The sequence below is a fragment of the Elephas maximus genome, chromosome 1 (assembly GCF_024166365.1).
Source record: "Elephas maximus indicus isolate mEleMax1 chromosome 1, mEleMax1 primary haplotype, whole genome shotgun sequence".
NCBI lineage: Eukaryota > Metazoa > Chordata > Mammalia > Proboscidea > Elephantidae > Elephas > Elephas maximus.
The window spans coordinates 182511136-182533283 of record NC_064819.1 but is presented as its reverse complement, the minus strand read 5'-3'; the positions used below and the strand labels follow the sequence as shown (position 1 = coordinate 182533283).

At 37.1% G+C, this 22148-nt stretch overlaps 1 protein-coding gene across 2 annotated transcripts in view; it reads left to right on the top strand.

Moving 5' to 3' along the window:
* Nucleotides 1–18255, top strand: part of FRK (fyn related Src family tyrosine kinase) — a 106058-nt gene extending 87803 nt beyond the window's left edge. Inside the window, exons 3-8 of one of the 2 annotated variants that reach the window (XM_049899393.1) lie at nucleotides 1103–1266; nucleotides 2922–3090; nucleotides 9281–9439; nucleotides 15638–15819; nucleotides 16893–17058; nucleotides 17465–18255. In XM_049899393.1, coding sequence (XP_049755350.1) covers nucleotides 1103–1266; nucleotides 2922–3090; nucleotides 9281–9439; nucleotides 15638–15819; nucleotides 16893–17058; nucleotides 17465–17676 — 1052 coding nt within the window. In that variant the 3' untranslated portion in view covers nucleotides 17677–18255. Of the gene's footprint in view, nucleotides 1–1102; nucleotides 1267–2921; nucleotides 3091–9280; nucleotides 9440–15637; nucleotides 15820–16889; nucleotides 17059–17464 lie in introns of both variants that reach the window. The other variant, XM_049899383.1, reaches the window with a different exon arrangement.
* The last annotated feature ends 3893 nt before the right edge of the window (nucleotides 18256–22148 follow it).

Sequence of the window (22148 nt, the reverse complement as noted above, 5' to 3'; positions counted from 1 at the left end):
TAAAAGATGATGCAGGCCACACCCCAAGAAAACTCCCCATATATAAGTCAGGTCTGGGACCTGAGTAAGTGTGTTGCATCCCACCTTAACCTCTTTAACATGACATAATTTTTCCTCATTAACCATAGGCAGAGATTAGGATTTACAACATATAGGATAATTACATCAGATCACAAAATGGAGGACAGCCACACAATATTGGGAATCATGGCCTAGCCAAGTTAACACATATTTTGAGGGAACACAATTCAATTCATGACAGTGGTGAAAGGCAAAAACAACATAAAATCCATTGCAAGTCAGCCTCCCTAAAAAAGTGTATTAAAAAAACAAACCCCATTACTATCAAGTTGATTCCAACTGGTAGTGACCCTATAAGACAGAGTAAAACTGCCCCACAGGGTTTCTAAGGAGTGGCTGGTGTATTCGAACTGCCGACCTATTGGTTAGCAGCCAAACTCTTAACCGCTGTGCCACCAGGGTTCTAAAAACAGGGGTATACATCCCTTTATTTCTTAGATGCTGCAAGATTTACCATTGGATTAAGCAATGCCTCTGGAAAGCTGTATATGTGGAATGACTTTTATTGAACTGTAAAGAAAGGTCCTGTGGAACGTCTTGAACATTGTAGGATAGTACCCTAGGACACTGTTTATTCAGTTTCAGCGTCCGTGTTACAGGATTTCACACGCAAAATTTCACTCTGGTCTCCGTGCCAGGAAAAGTCAAACTGTTGTGATTTTATCTTATGGATACTGGGCTTAATAAAATGGATTGTTTCCTTCTTTGCATTACTAGAATGACAGAGCTAATTTTATGGCTCGTTTTAGTCAAATATACTAGGCCTCAAAGCATGAATTTTTTTAGTTCCAACCCTAACCCTTTATTTTTACCTTATATTTCCTTCATTATTATTTCCCAATTATTTTTCCTTTTTATTCTGGTATATTTTCTTAAGTCTTTTCTGAAAAAAAAGAAAAAGTTAAGAAATAAATAGAGTTTTGTTGAACTTTGATTCCATGCGTTGAAAATGTCACCCTACAAAATAAATTTGCACTGCTTTGGCAAGAAGTTTATTAATGGAATTTACCTTGGGTTCTAGTTTTAGATGATGGCGTTGTAAAACACTACAGAATCAGAAGACTGGATGAAGGAGGGTTTTTCCTTAGCCGCAGAGTAACCTTTTCAACATTGAATGAATTTGTGAACCACTATACCAAGAGTAGTGACGGCCTGTGTGTCAAGCTGGGAAAACCATGCTTAAAGGTAAAATGCATTGAAACTATGTTTGTTTATTTCTGAAGCTAACCTTTTTCCTTTAGATATTGGAGCATTTGTCATGTGATGTTTGTTGAGAGAAAAATTATCATTTAATTTCCCAAGGCAGAAATAAACTAAGGTCAGTGAGCCAATATTGGCCTATACTTGTTTTTGTGGTTAAGTTTTATTAGAGCATAGTCACACTTATTCATTTATGTATTATGTTTGGCTGCTGTCATACTGTAATGGCAGAGTTTAGTACTTGCAGAAGAGACTGTATGGCCCACAAAGCCTAAAGTATTTACTACCTTGTCCTTTATAGAAAAGTCTGCCAACCTCTGACCTAAGACAATCACCGAAGACAGCAAATACACATCCTTTTTTGCCCTGGGATATTAATATAATACTCTGCCATTGGAACACTTAATGATCTGGCCAGAGGTGAAAAAGATGCCAGAATATAATTATAACTAGCTTTGTATACAAGAATATTAATATGAAATTACCAGGTTCGTAACTGTTGTTTAAAATAAACAGCTTTTTTTTTTTTTTTTCCCAATGTGGTGTATTTGTAGAGAGGAGATAACATTATGTCAAATTTATCTACATTTTTTTTATCATTATTCATATTTTACGTAAACGTATTAAAATTACAGCTAAAAGTCCTTTAGCGGCTCATCAAAATTCAGGTCTCACTGTCCAGTGAGACATCCAACCTTGAGGTTTACACCCGGGGGATCAGTGAAAGCTTCCTGGTGATGTTTGATCAGAATTTTATGAATCGGTAGAAGCTGAAGAGCTTTGTCTAATACGGAGGAAATTTCTTGACTTAAATAATGTCAAATGGATATGCAATTCTGGTATAAATATCGATAACTTGGATGATACAGCAGTGACCCTACAAAAATGTATAAGCTTATGCTGAGAAATATCTTACCTGACACAATGATATGGTCTAAAAATACTCAATTCAATCAGTATTGTTGAATTCTGGTTGGGGAAAGGGTTTACAAAGATGCATAGCCTGTCATCTATACACTCAAGATGCTTATGGCTTGGTGGGAGGAGATAAGTTAAATATCCGGTGCTAGACGGTAAACTAGATCATGAGTTAGTTCCAGGAGGGCAGGGGCCTTGACTGTTTCATTTGCAAAATGGCACTTAGTTGATTCCTAAAAAATATTTCTTTACTGAACAAATGAATAAACAAATAGAGAAAATGAGCATGAAAAAAGATTAAAAATTATGTAAAATATATAATAAATATGGGAAATGCTATAGGGCAGAGAATTTGGGAAAGATTTGTGGGTGAGGTGGGACTTTAATTGGGCTTTGAACTTGGGAAGATTTAGCTAGACAAAGAGGCCGAGAGAAAGCATTTCAGATCCAAGTGAGAATGACGATGGGGTGGGTGGGATGGGACTGATGGACAGCAAGGTGCCTGACTTAACAGGAGTTGGGGGGGAGACGAGTTTGAAGAGGTAAGGATGCATGTTCTCCCACAAACATTTTTTGGTTTAAAATAGTAAAAATAAAATCTAGCATATTTTGTCTTTTAAAAATTGTGATTCCTTTGAAAAGTACCTAGACTATTACTCTCAAGAAAGATAAGCTAAATCTAACTTTTTTCTTACAAGTATTCTAATTTTTCTCTGAGACAGATACAAGTCCCGACTCCTTTTGATTTATCATATAAAACTGTGGACCAATGGGAGATAGACCGCAACTCCATACAGCTTCTGAAGCGACTAGGATCCGGTCAGTTTGGTGAAGTGTGGGAAGGTCTATGGAACAATACCACGCCAGTAGCAGTGAAAACATTAAAACCAGGTACGAGAATCTCAAAGTTTACATGGCATATGTTGATTTTTATAGGCTCAGTCTGCCACTGTAAATGTTCAAGAGGTCACAGGACAGCCAATGCTATACCTGGAACCAACTAGTGTTGTGGTCACTCTCTGGCCTCTGGCAACCAAAACCTGTGGACAGGACTTTAGATATAAAGGCTAGAGAATGTAAAAACTTAATTTCATCACTAAGTTTTAAAATATCCGTAAATTCAAGATTTCAACATGGCACCTCTTCTCTGGAATTAGGATTCAGTCCTCTAGTGTTCCCTTTCCCCCTTTTTCCTTTTTTTTTTTTTTTTTTTACTAGCTTCACTGAAAATACTTAAAAAAAAATTTAGATGAAACCTTCGAACTATTCAGGGAAGGACTATTTCATCAAATATTAACTATGTATGGTTTAGAGGTAGAAATGGTCCATCTAAAAGGAGTCATATTTGAAAATTAGGAAGCTATTTTTTTCCTCCATCTTCCTTTTCCCTGTGATAGCAAGTAAAAGTACATTTATTATCAATATTTATTCAGCCAGACATTAATTAGTCTCACCATTTTAAAGATGGAATGAGAGAATTTATAGAAATTAAGTGACTTTCCTAAGATTAACTAAAAAAAAAGTCATATGATTTTGAGCAAATTGCTGAACCACGCTATACCTCAGTTTTATCGTTAAAATAGAAATAATAATATCAACCTAAAACCAAAACTAAACTTGTTGCCACTGAGTCAGTTCCAACTCATGGCAACCCCATGTGCTTCAGAGTAGAATTGCACTCCACAGAGTTTTCTTGGCTGTAATCTTATGGAAACAGATTGCCAGGCCTTTCTTCTGTGGCACCACTGGGTGGATTCAAACTGCCAACCTTTAGGTTAGTAACCAAGAGCAAACTGTTTGGGGCAGTCGGGACCTGAAGATCAACCTAGCAGGGTTATTATGAAGATTAAATTAGGTCATTAGTGGAAATGCTTTGCATAGCACCTGGTTCGTAGTAAGTGATCAATAAAAAACGATGATATAGCTGAGATTTCAACCTACATCTATCACTCTTGCATTACACCCCGTGGAAGTGATATTCTATAAAGGCACAGTGTTTCTACAGTAGTCTCTTATAGCTACTTTAAATAACATAGGTAAGAGTAATAACTATAAGTAAAAACATACTTCTCTGGGAATCTCCATTGTTTACCTAGTCCAGAATTCTTAGAGGTTGGGCCTTCCCAACCTGGTGATACAACTTGAACACTTGGTTCCTGTAGGCTAACAGTATAGTGTAATGCCATAGTTCTCAAACTGTGTGCCAAGGTGCCTAGGGCCACCACAGTGAATTCACAGGAGTGCCGTGAGATATTTAAGTTTTGAGGTAGACATCTTGAATATGCACAAACTTCTAGCTTGAGGTAATTCACTGTCTCAGCAATACATCATGCTACAATCCTTTAGATGACATCATACTTTGTGAAGCTGGGTTTTTAGTGGCTACTGCCCTGGGCACAGTGGTTGAAGTAACCACTAACCAAAAGGTTGGTGGTTCAAAACAACCTGCATCTCCGTGAGAGAAAGATGTGGCAGTCTGCTTCCGTAGAGATTTATAGCCTTGGAAACCCTATGGGGTCGTTAGGAGTCAAAATTGACTTGACAGCAGTGGATGAGTGATCAAAAGCAAGCTCCACACAAAAATCAAAGTGGAACAGGAAATGAGGATACCCACAAAAAAAACCCAGTGCTGTCGAAATGAGGATAGCAGTGTTTAATTTGGTTGCAAGATTTGAGAAGACATGCAGTGACCAGTAGGTGCATATATATCTCCTTAGTAATTAATTGTGGTTAAGAATGAAATTAAATTTTTTTCTTTCAATTTATCTTTATTATTTTTTTTAAATGACTATTGAATTGTTAGAAACTCATTGCCATTGAGTCGATTTCAACTCATAGTGACCCTACAGGACAGAGTAGAACTGCCCACAGGGCTTCCAAGGAGTGGCTCGTGGATTTGAACTGCCAACCTTTTGCTTAGCAGCCAAGCTCTAACCACTACACCATTAGGGCTCCATTAAATTGTTTGGACACAAATATTTATTATTTTATTTGAACCTAACCACTTAATAAACAGAACTATTAAGTTTTCAGTTTGGCCTACAGGAGATTGTAGAAAAAGGAAGGATGCCATGAACTGAGTTTGGGACCCTCTGGTATAATAAAAAACCAAAAAAAACCATTGCTGTAGGATCGATTCCTACTCATAGTGACCCTGTACAACAGATTAGAACTGCCCCATAGGATTTCTAAGGCTGTAATTTTTGTGGAAGCAGACTGCCACATCTTTCTCCCACAGAGTGGCTGGTGAATTTGAACCAGTGACATTTCGGTTAGCTGGCAAACACTTTAACCACTGTGGCACCAGGTGTTTTAAATAGTTAGGTGCATAAAGTTTAGTGTAAGATAAACCTGAGTTCAAACTTGGCTCTGTCGTCTGTGACTTTGGACAATTTATTAACCTTTCTGAATCTCATCACCTGCAAATGGGAATTATAATAGTTCCTACGTCTGAGGGTTTTATGAGGACAAATTGAGTCAATGTACATAAAGTATATGCAGTGCATTCTTAACAAATGTTAGCTTCGGTGGGGTTGCTGACAGATGCAGACCACTGAAGTGCAAATTTCCTAGCACAGGAGTTCAGTCCCAGCATCTACACCTGCCAGATGAAAAAACAGAGAACTTTTAAGTGGCTAGATGCCATGTGAGTACTCCAGGTGAAGACAAGCTATCACTGAGATTCTCACAATCACTGTGTGTATACATTTTTAAATTTAATCTCGTCATGACGATTGAGATTGAATTTTTTCACCCAATTTTATCATTCTTTTCCAAAAAGAGGCAGCTGACTATCCATCCAAACATTGCTCTCTAAGGAAGGCCCTCTAGAGGTCAAAAGAGAACAAAAATCATATTTCTTATATTAAAAAAAAAAAAGCCACAATAGTTTTCTCTCCAACAGGAATAATTATTATTGATTTACAGTGTAATAGCAGCAAACAGCTTTGGTGATTGGCTAAATGTCTTCACTTTACTGGGGCCATTAATCAATCTCAGCAGCTATTTATTGCTTAGCAGACTACTACACAATAAAGATGAGCCTGAAATAAACTCCCACAGTAGCTTTCACAGGCAAAAATTAATATTTAATGTTGCATTACTAGCTGAATTGAGATTGGGTCTCCCTTGCTGTGCAGCTGGTCAGCTATAAACTGTGTAGTCACCAAGGAGTGCTCTGAGCAGCCTTCACCTGCAGAGGCTCATGGCAGATTGTGACTTCAGTTCTTGAGGGTAGTCTGATTTGGGAATGATTTGAGTGTCTTACAGTCCGTGAATTTGATGGCCACCCAAAGAATTAACGTAGAAGCATATTGTGTATATAAATTATCTGAATGATGATAACAATTGCTGCTGTCATTGGAATCTTCATGAATCAGATTCTTTATTTTGGAGGGCGGGGTCCCACTACATCCATATTTAACCATAGTCCCAACTAATTGTACCAACAGAGAAAAAAAGTACTTTATTATAGTTAAGGTGCCTCTTTTATTCTCAGTTCGTTTTTGCTACTATGATTAAACAATTTAATCCTATTTGATTTTTCAGAGTAAACTAATAATAGAGAAGAAATTGTGCAAGCTCAGAAAGATATGATAAAAAAGATAATAGAGCCATGCCACTGTTTGCCTTCATTAAGTACTTGCCCTTCACTTCTTAATCCTGTGAAAAAATGCTTATAATTGATCTGTTTGGTTTTACCAAGGGTATGCATATTAATAATAAAAAATTATAGTCATCAGTTATTGGGTACTGTCTTAGTTATGTAATGCTGCTATAACAGAAATATAACAAGTGGATGACTTAAACAAACAAAGCTTATTCTCTCATAGTTTAGGAGGCTAGAAGACCAAATTCAGGGTGCCAACTCCAGGGGAAGGCTTTTTCTCTGTCAGCTCTGAGGGAAGTTACTTGTCATCAATCTTCCCCTGGTGTCGGAGCTTCTCATTGCAGGGACCCCGAGTCCAAAAGATGCACACACTCCTGGCTCTCCTCTCTTGGTAGTAATGAGGTCCCTGTCCCCTTCTGCTCAATTCTCTCTTTTGTATCTCAGAAGAGATTGACTCGACATACAACCTAATCCTGTAGATTGAGTTCTGCCTTATTAACACAACTGCCTATAAACCTGTGTTATTAACACCATAGACGTAGGATTTACAACCCATAGGAAAATCACATCAGGTGAGAAAATGGTGGACAATTGCACAGTCCTGGGAATCATGGCCTAGCCTAGTTGACACACATTTTTGGGGACACAATTCAATCCATAACAGGTACTTATGTACCAGGTATTGCTATAATCCTGATAGTGACCTGGTGATGTCAGTAGGATTATTAGCCACATTTTACAGATGAAGAAACTGAAGCTCAGAGAGATTTGTTAGCCTGCTCAAGATCATAGAGCAAGCTAATGACAGAGTTGAGATTCATCCAGAATCCAGAGCTCAATTGAGCCTGACCAAAGGGCAGACTATCTATATGTTGTTGTTAGGTGCTGTCGAGTCAGCACTGACTCATAACAACCCTATGTAGGACAGAACGAAAAACTGCCTGGTCTTGTGTCATCCTCATGATCGTTGTTATGCTTGAGCCCATTATTGTAGCCACTGTGTCAATTCATCTCATTGAGGGTCTTCCTCTTTTTTGCTGACCCTCTACTTTACCAAGCATGATGTTCTTCTCCAGGGACTGATCCCTCTTGACAACATGTCTAAATTATGTGAGATGAAGTCTCACCATCCTCACTTCTAAGGAGTATTCTGGCTGTACTTCTTCCAAGACAGATTTGCTCGTTCTTTAGGCAGTCCATAGTATATTCAGTATTATTCACCAACACCATAATTCAAAGACGTCGGTTCTTTGGTCTTCCTTATTCATTGTCCAGCTTTCACATGCATATGAGGTGATTGAAAATACCGTGGCTTAGGTCAGGCTCACCTTAGTCCTTAACGTGACATCTTAAAAAGTCACTCTCTTAAAAAGACTATCTATATGCTCTATGTGAAATGATTTGTGGGTCACATGTAACTCTTCTTCACTCTACACTAATAATCAGGTCACAAGTGTTACTTAGACAAAGCTTGTCCATACCTGAGTCCAATGTAAATTGTGAAGTATGCAGCATGGGAAGAATAGCGAATGGAGTGGTCTCTTTGACCATCCGTGGAAATATTTGCATGATCCATAGTGAATATTAATATGGGTAATGACAATATTCCTTCCATTACAATAATATCTCATAAATATCATATCCTAAATGAAATAAAATATTTTTATATTACATAAAAAATGTAAAGCCCCAGGATCATTCCTCCTCTTGGGTTTTATTTGATGTTAACTATTTGGCACCTTGCACAGTGAGTCACAGTTGAACCATTTCAAATATAATTTAATTGTAGATGAGGCTTCAAAATAGGCCTGATACTGTCTCCTTCATCATTTGGTCAAATTATTAAGACTGTACTGAGGAATAAGATAATATAGGAGAAAATGTTGGATTTGGGCTTTAGGTTAAACATATAAAACTGGTGAAAAAAACTAAGTTTTGGAGGTGGCCCTCGAATGTTTTCTACTTGGCCTACACCATATGTCCCTACAGAATTAAAGATATAAACACGGCAGAAGGACTGTCATCTGGCTGTTCACACAGTGGGCACTGAGGACAGGGCAGCTATCAGTCTTTCCTGGCTGCTGGATGGAAAAGCTCTGGCTGCAAGTAATTAAACATTTAGTGTCCTCTCATGTTCATGTTAGTAGAACATCTGCTCCTAAGACTTCTGTGTTGTTTTATCAATTAGACTGCCAGTCTTTCCTTTTTCCTTCATTTTTCATATGGACTTGAATCAACTTTTCTTCACCTACAGGTCATAGCACATAAACTCCACACTGCTGATGCTCCGGCACATCCAGTTATTAGGTTGCCCTGAACTGATTCTTTTCTGTGATAATGCTGAAAATTTGTGGCACTGAAGCTCTTGCTTTACTGAGAGACAGGAAGTAATCTTGGCGATTCCCACCAGGCTGCTGTGTGGATAGGAATGCCTCAATAACATAAAGTGATTTCCCTTTCTTCTTGTTTCAGGTTCAATGGATCCAGGTGACTTCCTGAGGGAGGCACAGATAATGAAGAACTTAAGACATCCAAAGCTTATCCAGCTTTATGCTGTTTGCACTTTAGAAGATCCAATTTATATTATTACAGAGTTGATGAGACATGGAAGTCTGCAAGAATATCTCCAAAGTAAGCTAAAGACTTTATAAAAGGAAAAAAAAAAAAGAGGAATTTTTTAGTCCTTTTTTTTTTTTTTAATATATAAATGTCAATTTACCAAGCCTTCTGTAACCCAAAGGGTATTTACTATGTGCATATCTGAGAGAATGAATGGCTTAACATTGAATGGCTCAATTACTCTTTAATAAGCTATATCCATTGTATTCAAAGGGAGGAAAAATATTTATGTAGTGGAAGAACAAATCATTCACAATAGACATATCAGAGTACTTAAGTGTAATGTAGGAAATTGAAGAATGGATGTGCCGCATGATCTTTTGTTTCCTTCAGTAAGAAATTGAACATGATATTCACAGACCAACCCTTGCTATGGCCCAGAATTAGGGCCATGAAATGCTTTGGGAGAAATAGAGGAGTGGTACCCTAGGTGTTGGGTATGTGGTTTTTTTTACTGTTTTTTTATTGTAGTTAGGTGCTGTTGAGTCTCTTCTGACTCTTAGTGGCCCTATGTACAACAGAAGGAAATACTGCCCGGTCCTGTGCCACCCTCACAATTGTTGCTGTGTTTGAGCCCATTGTTGTAGCCACTGTGTCAATCCATCTAGTTGAGGGCCTCCCTCTTTTTCCCTGACCCTCTGCTTTACCAAGCATGATGTCCTTCTCCAGGGACTTGTTTCTCCTGATAACATGTTCAAAGAATGTGAGATGTAGTCTCACCATCTTTGCTTCTGAGGAGCATTCTGGTTGTACTTCTTCCAAGGCAGGTTTGTTTGTTCTTTTGGCAGTCCATGGCTTATTCAATATTTTCACCAACACCACAATTGAAAGGCATCAGTTCTTCTTCGGTCTTCCTTATTCATTGTCCAGCTTTCATATGCATATGGGGCAATTGAAAATACCATAGCTTGGGTCAGGCGCACTTAAGTTCTCAAAGTGACATCCTTGTTTTTGAACACTTGAAAGTGGTCTTTTGCAGCAGATTTGCACAGTGCAATACATTGTTTGATTTCTTGACTGTTGCTTCCATAGGCGTTGGTTGTGGATCCAACTAAAATGAAATCCTTGACAACTTCAATCTTTTCACTGTTTTTTATGGGATTATTGGCCCAGTTGTGAGGATTTTTGTTTTCTTTATGTTGAGGTATAATCCATACTGAAGACTGCGGTCTTTGATCTTCATCAGTAAGTGCTTCAAGTCCTCTTCACTTTCAGCAAACAAGGTGTTGCTGTTAGCTGCCATCAATCATCACCCTGACTCATGGTGACCCCATGAACAATGGAACAAAATACTGCCCAGTCCTGCACCATTCCCATGATCAGTTGTGATCCATAGAGTTTTTACTGGCTGATTTTTGGAAGTAGACCTCCAGGCCTTTCTTCCTAATCTGTCTTAGTCTGGAAGCTCCTCTGAAACCTGCTCAGCCTCGTAACAACATGCAAGTTTGCACTGACAGATGGGTACAAATGTTGAGAAGTGGTAAAATAGTGGATATATTCTGAAGGCATGCCAAAAGGATTTGCTGATTGGTGAGATATGGAATGTGAGAATAAGTAGGGATGGCTTCAAGATAGTAGGTCTAAGCAATGATATTGTTAGGGAAAGACTACAAGAATAGCAGATTATAGGAGAGAATTCAAGGACATGGGCCTGTTATTTTGAGTATGTAATAGACATATGCGGTAGAAATTAGGGCTGTTTGCAAACTTTATTCTCTTTTCAGGCACTTTAGAGGATTGTCTTTCCCTATTGCCTTTCACTTGATTTGACAAAATAAAAACGGCAGAGAAGTTCCTTCTGTCCCTTCTGGTCATAAGCTTTTAAGGGCCAGGGTGAGACTATTTATATCTCTTCCCGCTGCCAAGGTAATCAATAGAGCAAAGCTATCAGCCAACATATATTGTACATGTAGCATGATCAAGAAATAAACACTTATGTTAAGCCTCTGGAATTTGGGAGCTATTTGTTATTATAGCATAACTACATTATTCAGGTGTATATAACATTTGTGTGGAAAATTGAGAAGAGAGTTGGATGTACAAGTGTGAAGTAAGGAAAGAACATAATTTGGGAAATTGTGAATATATAAATGGTGTTAAACAATGAGACTGAATAAGATTAATAAGGGAACTAGTGATGACACAAAGGAGTCCTGGGGGAATGCTAAGGTATTGAAAGGTCTGGGAGATGAGGAAAATCACATAGACTGAGAAGAACCAACAAGAAAAGAAGGAAGAAAAGCCACTGAGTGACGTGTCCTGGAAGCCAAGTGAAGAGTTTTCTGGAGGAGCACGTGTCCATCAAATCAATGCTGCTGATAGGTCTGAAGATCGCAAATTGACTATTAGATTTAACAGTGTAAATGTTCTGAGTGACCTTGACAAAGCATTTTTGTGAGAGATGACCCAGAATCTCCCCATGCTTGGTCCCTGGGAATACTGCTGAGGTTAGTCTTTCTATGGCACTAATCCTTGCAGGTAACATGCTGATAGTGTTAAATTTGATATCTCTATGCAAGTGAGCTAGGTATGTTTTTGTTTTTAATAGCATTTAATAGATCTGATGTTCTTTTTCCTCCTAACCCAGTTTTGCAATTTAATGTTACTAGCTTCATAAGTCACCATGAAATCAGAGCATACTCTTATCTTTCTAAAATCTGTGTTGTATTATTCTTCTCACCTCTCTTTACCTCTGCGCACTCAATCAACCCCACTCTGACATTTCAAGAAATAATAGAAAAAGTCACTTTTCCAGACGTACGTTCTTCTCTCAGTACTTGATCTCAACTACTTTGAACATCTCATTTTAATGGCTATTATGTTGTTATTTATTAACATATTCATTTGTACTAAACATCAAAATTTCACTATGTCCTTAAGTCTTTTCTGACTGCAGGAAGCAGATATGAAAATAAAGCAATAGTATATTTATGCTTTTTAGTCTGAAAGTTCTAATGCTGCCTAACAGCGTTTTAAATACCAACCAGTAGAAAGCTGGACTATGTGAAGAACACAGCATCAGGATTAGTGGAAGACTCATTAACAACCTGTGATATGCAGATAACACAACTTTGCTTGCTGAAAGAACAGCAGACTTGAAAACCACCTACTAATGAAGATCAAAGATCCTTCAGTATGGATTACACTTCAAAATAAAACAAAAATCCTCACAACTGGGTCAATAAGCAACATCATGATAAGCAATGAGCTCAAGCATAACAACGATTGAGAAGGATGGCGCAGACTGGGCAGTGTTTCATTCTGTTGTGCTTAGAGTCACTATGAGTGGAGACCGACTCGACAATACCTAACAACAACAGCAACAACAACAACATTCCCACTTTGGTCCAAGCCATCATCACTTCTCTCCTAGATTCTGAAATTGCCTACTAACTGGTCTCCCTGTTTGGTTTCCTTCAGTTTCTTCTCAATGCAGAAATCCTGTTAAAATGTAAATCCAGTCATGACCATCCTCACCTCAAAATCTTTAGTGACTTCCATCTCTTTATAACCCATTAGGTCCTATATACCCCAGCCCTCCATTACCTCTCTGTCCTTATCTCTTACAACTTTCCCCTTGCTCGTTCTTCATAAGCTATACTGAGTTTCTTGCTATTCCTCATTCTCACCAGGCATATTTCTGCCTCAAGTCCTTGCACTTGCTGTTACCCCATCTAGAAATTTTTCCATTAGTTATCCACAAAGTTTGTGTCCACATTTTCTGAAAATCTTTACTCAGATGTTTGTATCTTGGTAAGACCTTCACCGGTCACCCTCTAAATTGTAAAATTTAATTGCTGTCTACTGACTCTTCATATTCCCCTTCCCTGTTTCTTGTTTTCTCTCTTGAACTACTGATCATTTTATACCGTATGCCTCTTTCTTTTCCTTTCTTCCTTCCTGCTCTGGGTTTACTCAGGCAGTCCTTGGGCCACTGAACTTTCAAGACAGGAAATGTGTATTACTCAGTTTCCTTCAGTAATTGTGCCTGTCAGTGAAAACCTTTATGTCCACTGTAACAGAATTAGGTATTGTATTTGGCAGTTGAAATAACATTATCTAGTTTTCTATAGAACCATCTTTGCAGTCCCTAATTTATTATATATATATTTGTTTAATATATGTATTTATAGTTATATATAATTTATTACATATATAGTATATATAATAAATTCTTCTAAAATGAAAAGAGGTTGTCAAAAAACTTTAGAACTGAAGGCAATTAATTGATGCCGGGTGTTTCTTACTAAAATTTAAAGAGAATAAACATATGCAACTTTTTTTTAGTTAATTGGAGTTATCTTCTTTTTGATAAATACTTACAGAGCACCTAATACATGTCAGAAATTTAAGTACTCCTTAAAAATAACATTTTCTTTTTTTATAAATTAAGTCCTTGCGTGTTGCCCATCGTTCTCATAGTTCACTTAGGACTCAAGTAGACAGGAATGCTCTCAATGAGATACTCTTTCACCTCATACAACTACAGTATGGAAGTCTCCGCTAACCTCTAACTTTTGGAAGCTCAGTTTTAGGAAGTGTAAAATAGCTCTTAACAGCATGAGATTTTAGCCTTTGACAGACACAGTCTATAACACGCTACTGGTTCCTGAGTAGCAGGAAGCCCTATTCAATGGAGATAATAACAATACTTACTTCATAGAGTTGTTTCTGAATGTTAATTGAGGTGACTTAGTGGAAGTCAACCACATGGGATAGTGGTAGGAGAGGAGCATATATATTTAGTTTTTTTTTTCTTTAGAAAACACTTTATAGCACTTAACTATGTGCCAGGCACTTTTTTGTGTTTTATAGATACTAAAGATACTAACTTAGTTAATTCTTCTAATAATCTTATGAGGTAAATATTATAATTATCCCTACTTTGCTGTTGAAGAGACTGAGGTATAGAGAAATTAAGTAACTTATTCAAAATGACTAGGTCAGAATTCAAACCCAGGGAGTCTGACTCTATAGTCCAAGCTTTTAACCGTATGCTTAGCATCCATCTCATTTTCCTAATGTTAATATTAGTCATCTGTTGCTATGTAACAAATTACCCCAAAACCTAGTGGCTTAACACAACAAATATTTATTATCTCAGTTTCTGTGGGTCAGGAATCCAGATGCAGCTTAGCTGGGTCTTCTTGCTCAGGGTCTCTCAAAAGGCTGTAATCAAGGTGTCAGCAGCTGCTCTAATCACCTGAACGCTCCTCTTGTCTTCACTTCCTCATCTCCCTTTCGGTCCTCAACCCATTGTACTCTGTCTCCAATGAAACTGTTCTTTCTGCCACCAAGGTCACCAAATGAATCCATAATTATCATATTCAGCAGATGTATTTTAGTCTTTATCTTATTGGATTTATTTGTATAATCTGAGTTTCTCAAAATCCTTAATTGATATGATGTTCTCTCGTGGTTCTCCTCTCTTACTCTTCTGGCTGATTCTTCTCAGTTTTCAGTCAGATTTCTGTTCTTCTGCCCACTCTAAATATTGGTACTGACCCCTCTACTAATGATCAAACTGACCCTACTATATAAATTTCTTACACTTAGTTTTACAGGATGAGCAGTACTAGAAGCTATGCCTACAAAAGATATCCATGCTTGAAGAGATGAGCAACCTATTCTAAAAGAATAAGAAAGGGAACTCCAAAAACATACCAAGCTTAGTGAAATACAAGTGTAATATACACGTCATATAGCCACTGATATACCTGCCACTTTTTTTAGCAAACTAGCTTTTAGGAACAACATGATGGAGAACCAGGCAAATTAGTATGGTTTTATAAGCTCAAATCATAAAACAAAGCATGCAGTGTTTGAAAGAAATATGGAGGCATTCATGCAGCAATGTCCATAAGAGATGAGGTAGCCATGTGGGGTATTGAAAATGGCAATACCTGTACTCTTTCAGATAATTATAGCTATGTTCGGATCATGTGATATGGTTGTTCCTTTCTGTGTAATGCTCATTCAGGGGATGGAGGACCCCAGCCCTGGAGTGTTTTTGGATTCTGAAAATTGTTGCCTCGTTAATCCTTTGTAGGAACTGAAATTATTTGTGTTGATTATATTTCTTTGCTCAACAAAATGGTGTCATAGCAATTAATGCCAGCAATACCTCATTCATCAAAATTTTTAGAATTCACTTCAATAGTTCAGATGTTTTCTGAAGGAAATCACTTTTTTTTTTTTCTTACTGCCTAGATGATGCTGGATCAAAAATTCATTTGACTCAACAGGTAGACATGGCCGCACAAGTTGCCTCCGGAATGGCCTATCTGGAGTCCCAGAACTACATCCACAGAGATCTGGCTGCCAGAAATGTTCTTGTTGGTGAACATAATATTTACAAAGTGGCAGATTTTGGACTTGCAAGAGTTTTTAAGGTATGTTTAATTTTGTTTGAATTAATTTTTGTAATGGATCAATGGTTAACAGACCAGTTACAAATAGATTTACTGTCATCCCTCAAAATGATGTTTCTTTAAGTTCTGTGGTCCATAGTCCACTTCAGTAGCCCAAGACTCTACAAACAAGTTACCTGCCTATTCATTTTTCTTCACCAAGGAGAAAGAAATAGTAAAAGTAATAACCAACCAGATTGGAAAGTATGTAATAAAATTTGTTTTGATTTTTCAATTAGTAACAGTAACTCTCTTTGTCTGGCTACCTATATTTCTGCCTCTATTCCCTTACAAAAAGCAGTACATTTTGGACAGTGGGTTACCCTGCCCACTTTTGCTCACTTTATGTCAGACTAATCTGCATGCTGCCAGAATTGTTCAGCAATTATTGGCTTTTTCATCTCCCCTACTCCATTTCATGACATAATATTTTAAAAGGGCAAAAGACACTGACATAGGAAATGTAATATTAGGTGTTTTTTTTCTGAGTTTAATTTTTAATCCCTACGTTGTACCCTAAAAATACAGACATGTGGGCCATGAAGCACAACCAATACATGATTCTTTTTTGATCATCACTAATTTGTCATATTTTTATTATGTAAATTTATTAGAACCCCAGTGAGTCGATATATTAATTTAAATCACTTGAATCCTACTTTTTCAGTATGAGAAAGTAGTTTTGTGGTAATTATCAAAGTCATGGGCTCTTCTATACCAGCAGTAAATCAGAAAACAGATAGGCATTGCTTTTATTTGCTAAAGACCGGATGTGAAGCCAGTATCATCATGTACAATTCTCCCATATGTAGTAAAGCACTCTTTTGGTGCTATTCTTGGCACATAGTAGGCTGTAAAGTATTTTATTAATGACTTCCCACACATTTTTCAGTGTTGTATGCCAGATTTGAATTTCTACTGTAATTATCCATTGAATAAAACTCATTTTGAATCTCTTCCCTCTAAATTTTTATGTGAAGGACGCTATAGATGAACAAGGGTGATAGGAAAAAAAAATCACCTTAACTTGGCTTGATTCCTCAATTCGTTAGCAGGTGGATAATGAAGACATCTATGAATCTAAACACGATATAAAGCTACCGGTGAAGTGGACTGCACCTGAAGCCATTCGCTCTAATAAATTCAGCATTAAGTCTGATGTGTGGTCATTTGGAATCCTACTTTATGAAATTATTACTTACGGCAAAATGCCTTATAGTGGTGAGTAATTGATTCTGAAGTGGGCCTTTCTGCTGCAGGTCACTTACTTAGGTGTGACTTTAACTGCTTTCCCCAGACTTAGAGGCCAGAGTTATGAGACCGACCACACCATGTGCCTGTGGGAGCTTAATAGATAAAATTTGATGAGGATCATTTGCGTTAATGAGGTGGTTTATCGCATCCTTCTCTTTGCTCTTGAATTGCAATCTTATGGACCTTACTTGCTGCAGGATTTAGCTTAATCTCTGCAGCTATTTTTTTTCTGCAGCCTGAAAAGGATATGGTAGAATTCATAGTTTCACCAAGGAAATCAATTTGCTTTGTAACTTAGAGTTTAAGTGTTTATGAATTGAAGCCTCTGCTCTTTAACCTGTTCTTTTGTTGGTTCCGTTCTATATTTTTTTAGGTATGACAGGTGCTCAGGTAATCCAGATGTTGGGTCAAAACTATAGACTCCCTCAACCACCTAACTGTCCACTGCAGTTCTACAACATCATGATGGAATGCTGGAACGCAGAGCCTAAGGAGCGGCCGACATTTGAGACGCTGCATTGCAAACTTGAGGACTATTTTGAAACAGACTGCTCATATTCAAATACAGATAACTTCGTAAGATGAACACCCCAGAAAGGATAGCAAATAATGAAGTAAAAATAAAATAATCAGTCCAAAAAAACACAATCTCATCAAATAACTGTAAAATCAGTTTATCTTGACATATTCAAGTGAGACTTTGGCCAGGTATTATAAAAAAATTATGTGAACATTTTATTGACTGGGCAGTGCTGCAGGATAGTTGACAATGTATCATTTTCTCACTGCCTGGCAAATCAAGCTAACCAAAGTTATTTTTCTTTTAATTTAAAAGATACTTGCATTTCTATTTATTGTTTGAAATACTGATCAAGGGAATCAACAGATAATAGTCAGTTTTTACTCAGTTACTGTTGTAGCATTATCCTTTTTACTGATTAGAGTGGTTATTCATTACTCCTCCAATTGCTGGATTCCAGCAGGCTGTTATTATGAAGGAATTTGATTGCTTTGCTGCACAGCAGGACCTGTGCTTTGATGTTTTTTTCTTTTTTTTCTCTCTTTTAGAATATCCTGTGACTACAATAATTGTAAAGCCACGTTAAATGACTTGATTGTACTTGGAGCAATTGCACATGTTTTTTTTTCCTAAGCATACAGAAATGAAGCAGCTGTTGAGAATAAATAAATAAAATTTCTCTCATTTAGTAAAAGGAAATGATGGAATTTTTCTATACTGCAGTATGTGTCATCTGAGAATAATCTACATTAGTTTTAATCTCTTAAGAATCAGATTGTAAAACTGATGAGTTATTATCTATGGAAATATATGAAAAACACCTAATAGCACATAAGGCCTGAGAAATACGTATCAAAATAGTCTAGGGAAATGAGAGGAGAAGAGTGGGATTGTTATGGCCCAGATAATTTAAAAAACTGGGGAGGAGGAGGGTGGGCTTCGGCATATAGGCCAGAATTTTAAATTAACTACAACAGGTGCCTTAGTTACCTAGTGCTGCTATAAAAGAAATACCATAGGTGGATGGATTTAATAAACAGAAATGTATTTTCTCACAGTTAAGGAGGCTAGAAGTCTGAATTCACGGCCATGGCCCTGGCTCTAGAGGAAGGCTTTTTCTCTCTGTCGCCTCTGGGGGAAGGTCCTTGTCTCTTCAGCTTCTGTTTCCTGGTTCCTTGGAGATATGCATGTGGTTTGGCATCAGTCTTCCCCTATCTCTGCTTACTTGCTTATCCTAATCTGTTCTTTTTATATCTTGTAAGAGATTGACTCAAAACACACCCCACACTAATCCTGTCCATGAACATAGAACCAATTACCAATGGGATTATAACCATAGGCATGGAGGTTAGGATTTACAACATATTTTAGGGGACACAGTTCAATCCATAATGAGGTCAAAGTTTGTAAGAGATCTAGAGGGTAGGAATAATATCTGATGTTGTTTATGAAACTGATTTTTTTTTTTTGGTCTGGTAAGAAGAGTGTTTTTACTCCTCTTAAATTGCATCAACCTTTGTTACAAAGCTACCATCTTCTTAAGCAATGGGTGTATCTAATTCCGTGCCTTATTAGATGAATACCAAAACTTCTCAAAAATGATTTCAAAATCATATACATATTAAAAGATCTTCTGAAGTAGAGCAAGATGAATGAAACAAGCCATGAGAAAACAGGATATTTTGAGTATATTCTATCTTTCTTTAAAGGGAAATAGAGCACATCTGTTTAGTTATAGAAACCCAAATTCAAAGTGGATTAAGTAATAAATAAATTTGTAAACTCTTGCAACTGGAAGACTGGAAGTAGGGAGGCTCCAAGCATGCACCATTAGCAGCTCTATGTTAACAAAGACCGAGTTCTTTCCAACTCTCCCCTCTGCCATCTTCAGCATTGTCCTCATCTCATGGTCACAAGATGGCTGCCAGTGGCCACTGAGGCTCCTGTACTTTTCATCTAGCAGGAAAAAAAAAAAAAAAAAACAGGAAGCATTTCTCCCAAGCTCAAATATAAATTATTCTTCTTTTCCTGTTTGTGAAAACTTAGGTCATATACCCTATGTAGACCAGTAATAAACTCAAGGTGAATGCTATGTGCTGAGTGGCTTAGGATATGATCTACAACTAAAGCTAGGGATATGGTCACCTCTGGAGGCAAACTGGAAAGGCTTGCTTATGTGAATAAAACTGAGGAAGAATGGATCTAAATAGGCGTCCGCTAAGGAAAAAATTCCAGGAGATGAAATAGCTGCTAATATCTGTCCATCTGTCTGTCTAGCTATCTGGCTATCATCTAGCTATACATGTGTGTGTTTGTAAGTTTGTGCATATAAACTCAAACTTTTATGAAGACCTCAGACTAGCATGGGTCATGTCTCCATTATAATCTAAAGATTATAGAGCCACTTGATTCTTTTATGAACAGAAAATACTTATAAGGTAAGGACAACACTAATCATCTTATCAGTTGATATGTATAACTTCAATTATTTGCATAAAGTCATCTAGTCTAATGCAATTAAGGAACAAATTAGAAATAATCAGTTACTAAAAATTAAAAGAAAACATCTCATTCTTCAAGGTGTATCCTGCTTAGGCATATACAGAAATGAATTGAAATATTCTCATTTCATTGTGAAGACTCAGCTACTATAGGATTTCTTTTTGCATACCTAATAATAATACATTTTTTAGTAAGATCTGATATTGAAATGCATAAGGAAGGTTATCCTTTCCTGTTTTAGTACCACCTGAAACCTGGTTAACTTACTATGTTTGATTCTTGGGGACGTTTATGTTTAAGGTTCTGTCAAAGCAATCTATTATTCTTGTTTTTACCTGATGGATCATGGAGAAAAATAACGGATTCAGTTATGAGAAGCAGTAATAGATTTTTTTTTAAAACTGACACAAATTTCTCTCCCTCTATAGAATAAAAGAATCAGGAAAAGATAAGTTGAATTTTCCTACTATGAGCCCGCTCTTGTTAAATTTATCTCCCATAAATTGTAGCAAAGTACTTTTTATGTAATGTTTTATTTATGTAATTCAGTTATTTGGAGGTAGTGTTGAGGGATGAGAATACATCATTTCATGTGATGCTTCAAACCTTTTTTCATATGAACCTAAGAATTTTTTGTAATAGAAAAAATTCAAAATTCCATTAAGCCTCCTTTTAGAAAGTTTAGGAAGGAAATAGGTTTAAATTACCTAGGGCCAAAAGAGTCACAGGGTGGATTGTAATAGTCATGGAATCTGAATATTTTGTCATCAGAAACAAAGGTAAAGTCAAAATGTTCAGCAACCTGCAAGCTAGGCTTCAGGTATTGACAGTCTTAAGAGACACCAAAAAGCCAGAAGGATACAAGAACCATAAGGCCTTTGGGGAAATAATAGACTGGGCTCACTCACACTTTCTACTCATAACACATGTCTGCATGGTGACAATATGGTTTGAATAATGAGTAGCCCAAACTCTTTCAACTCTGATAACCCAAAGGGAACCAGTGCCTTTGAAAAGACCCAATACTGTCACCCAGCTGTAGAGTCCTGGAGGAAACAGGGCTCAGCTGGTTCTCAGCGGCTTGGCAAGCACATGCCATACCTGTAATAATGTATTTCATGGTGTAGTTGAACCTATGATTTCTGGACCAAACAGCCCTCCTGGTAGTGTGTCTGGGGTGACTTTTCCAGACCCTTTGAAGAGATAAATTATGTGAACTAGAAAGATGATTTGGCTCTTGTATTCCTTGGCATCATTATGGGCAACTTTTGTCCTATAGTCTTCAATGTGATGTAAAAATTCAGTGTTGTAGAATAAAAAAACAAGCTGGAAAATTTGACAGTGAATACTACTGGTTTTTTAAATCCATGATTCCAGTGATTTTTTAGTTTTCACAATGTCACCTCTTCACTGCCTGCATTGCCTCATTCAACTTTCTTCGATTTTTTCTTTTTTTTATGTAAAGGAAGTGATGTTGGTATATCTCTTAAATTATTTATTACATTTATAAACAAAGTGGAGAGCAAAAATAATATGCAAACCCTAAATTTCAGAGCCTTTAACACGCCTTCAATTTGGATTCAGTTGCTGCTGTCTACATCTGGGGTTATAAGGTTAAAGGAAGAGATGGCCAAATATTTTGCATTTATTCTTCTAGCCTGGGGAGTTAATTTAGTAAATGCATTGGAGCTATAGACTGTAATGTAACATCTTTTTTGTCCTCTAAGAAAATAATCAGCTCTTTCAGAAAAGGATAACCAATCTCAAACATTTCTTAAGTATCAGGTTTGTGCATTGGCGTACAAGGAATTCAAGTCATATAACATTGTCTTATAATGATTTCCTGACAGCAAGTAAAATGTTTCCTCAGGAGACTAAGTTACAAGAGCTTACATTTATATGATGGGGGAAGTAATTCTGTGAATCAAGGGAATATGATCTTGCTTCTGCCGTATGCTCACTTCAGGTCAGCTTTGTGTCACCTTACTTAAAGACTAAGGACAATGGAGAAACCGCAATCTCTTACATTGCCAGT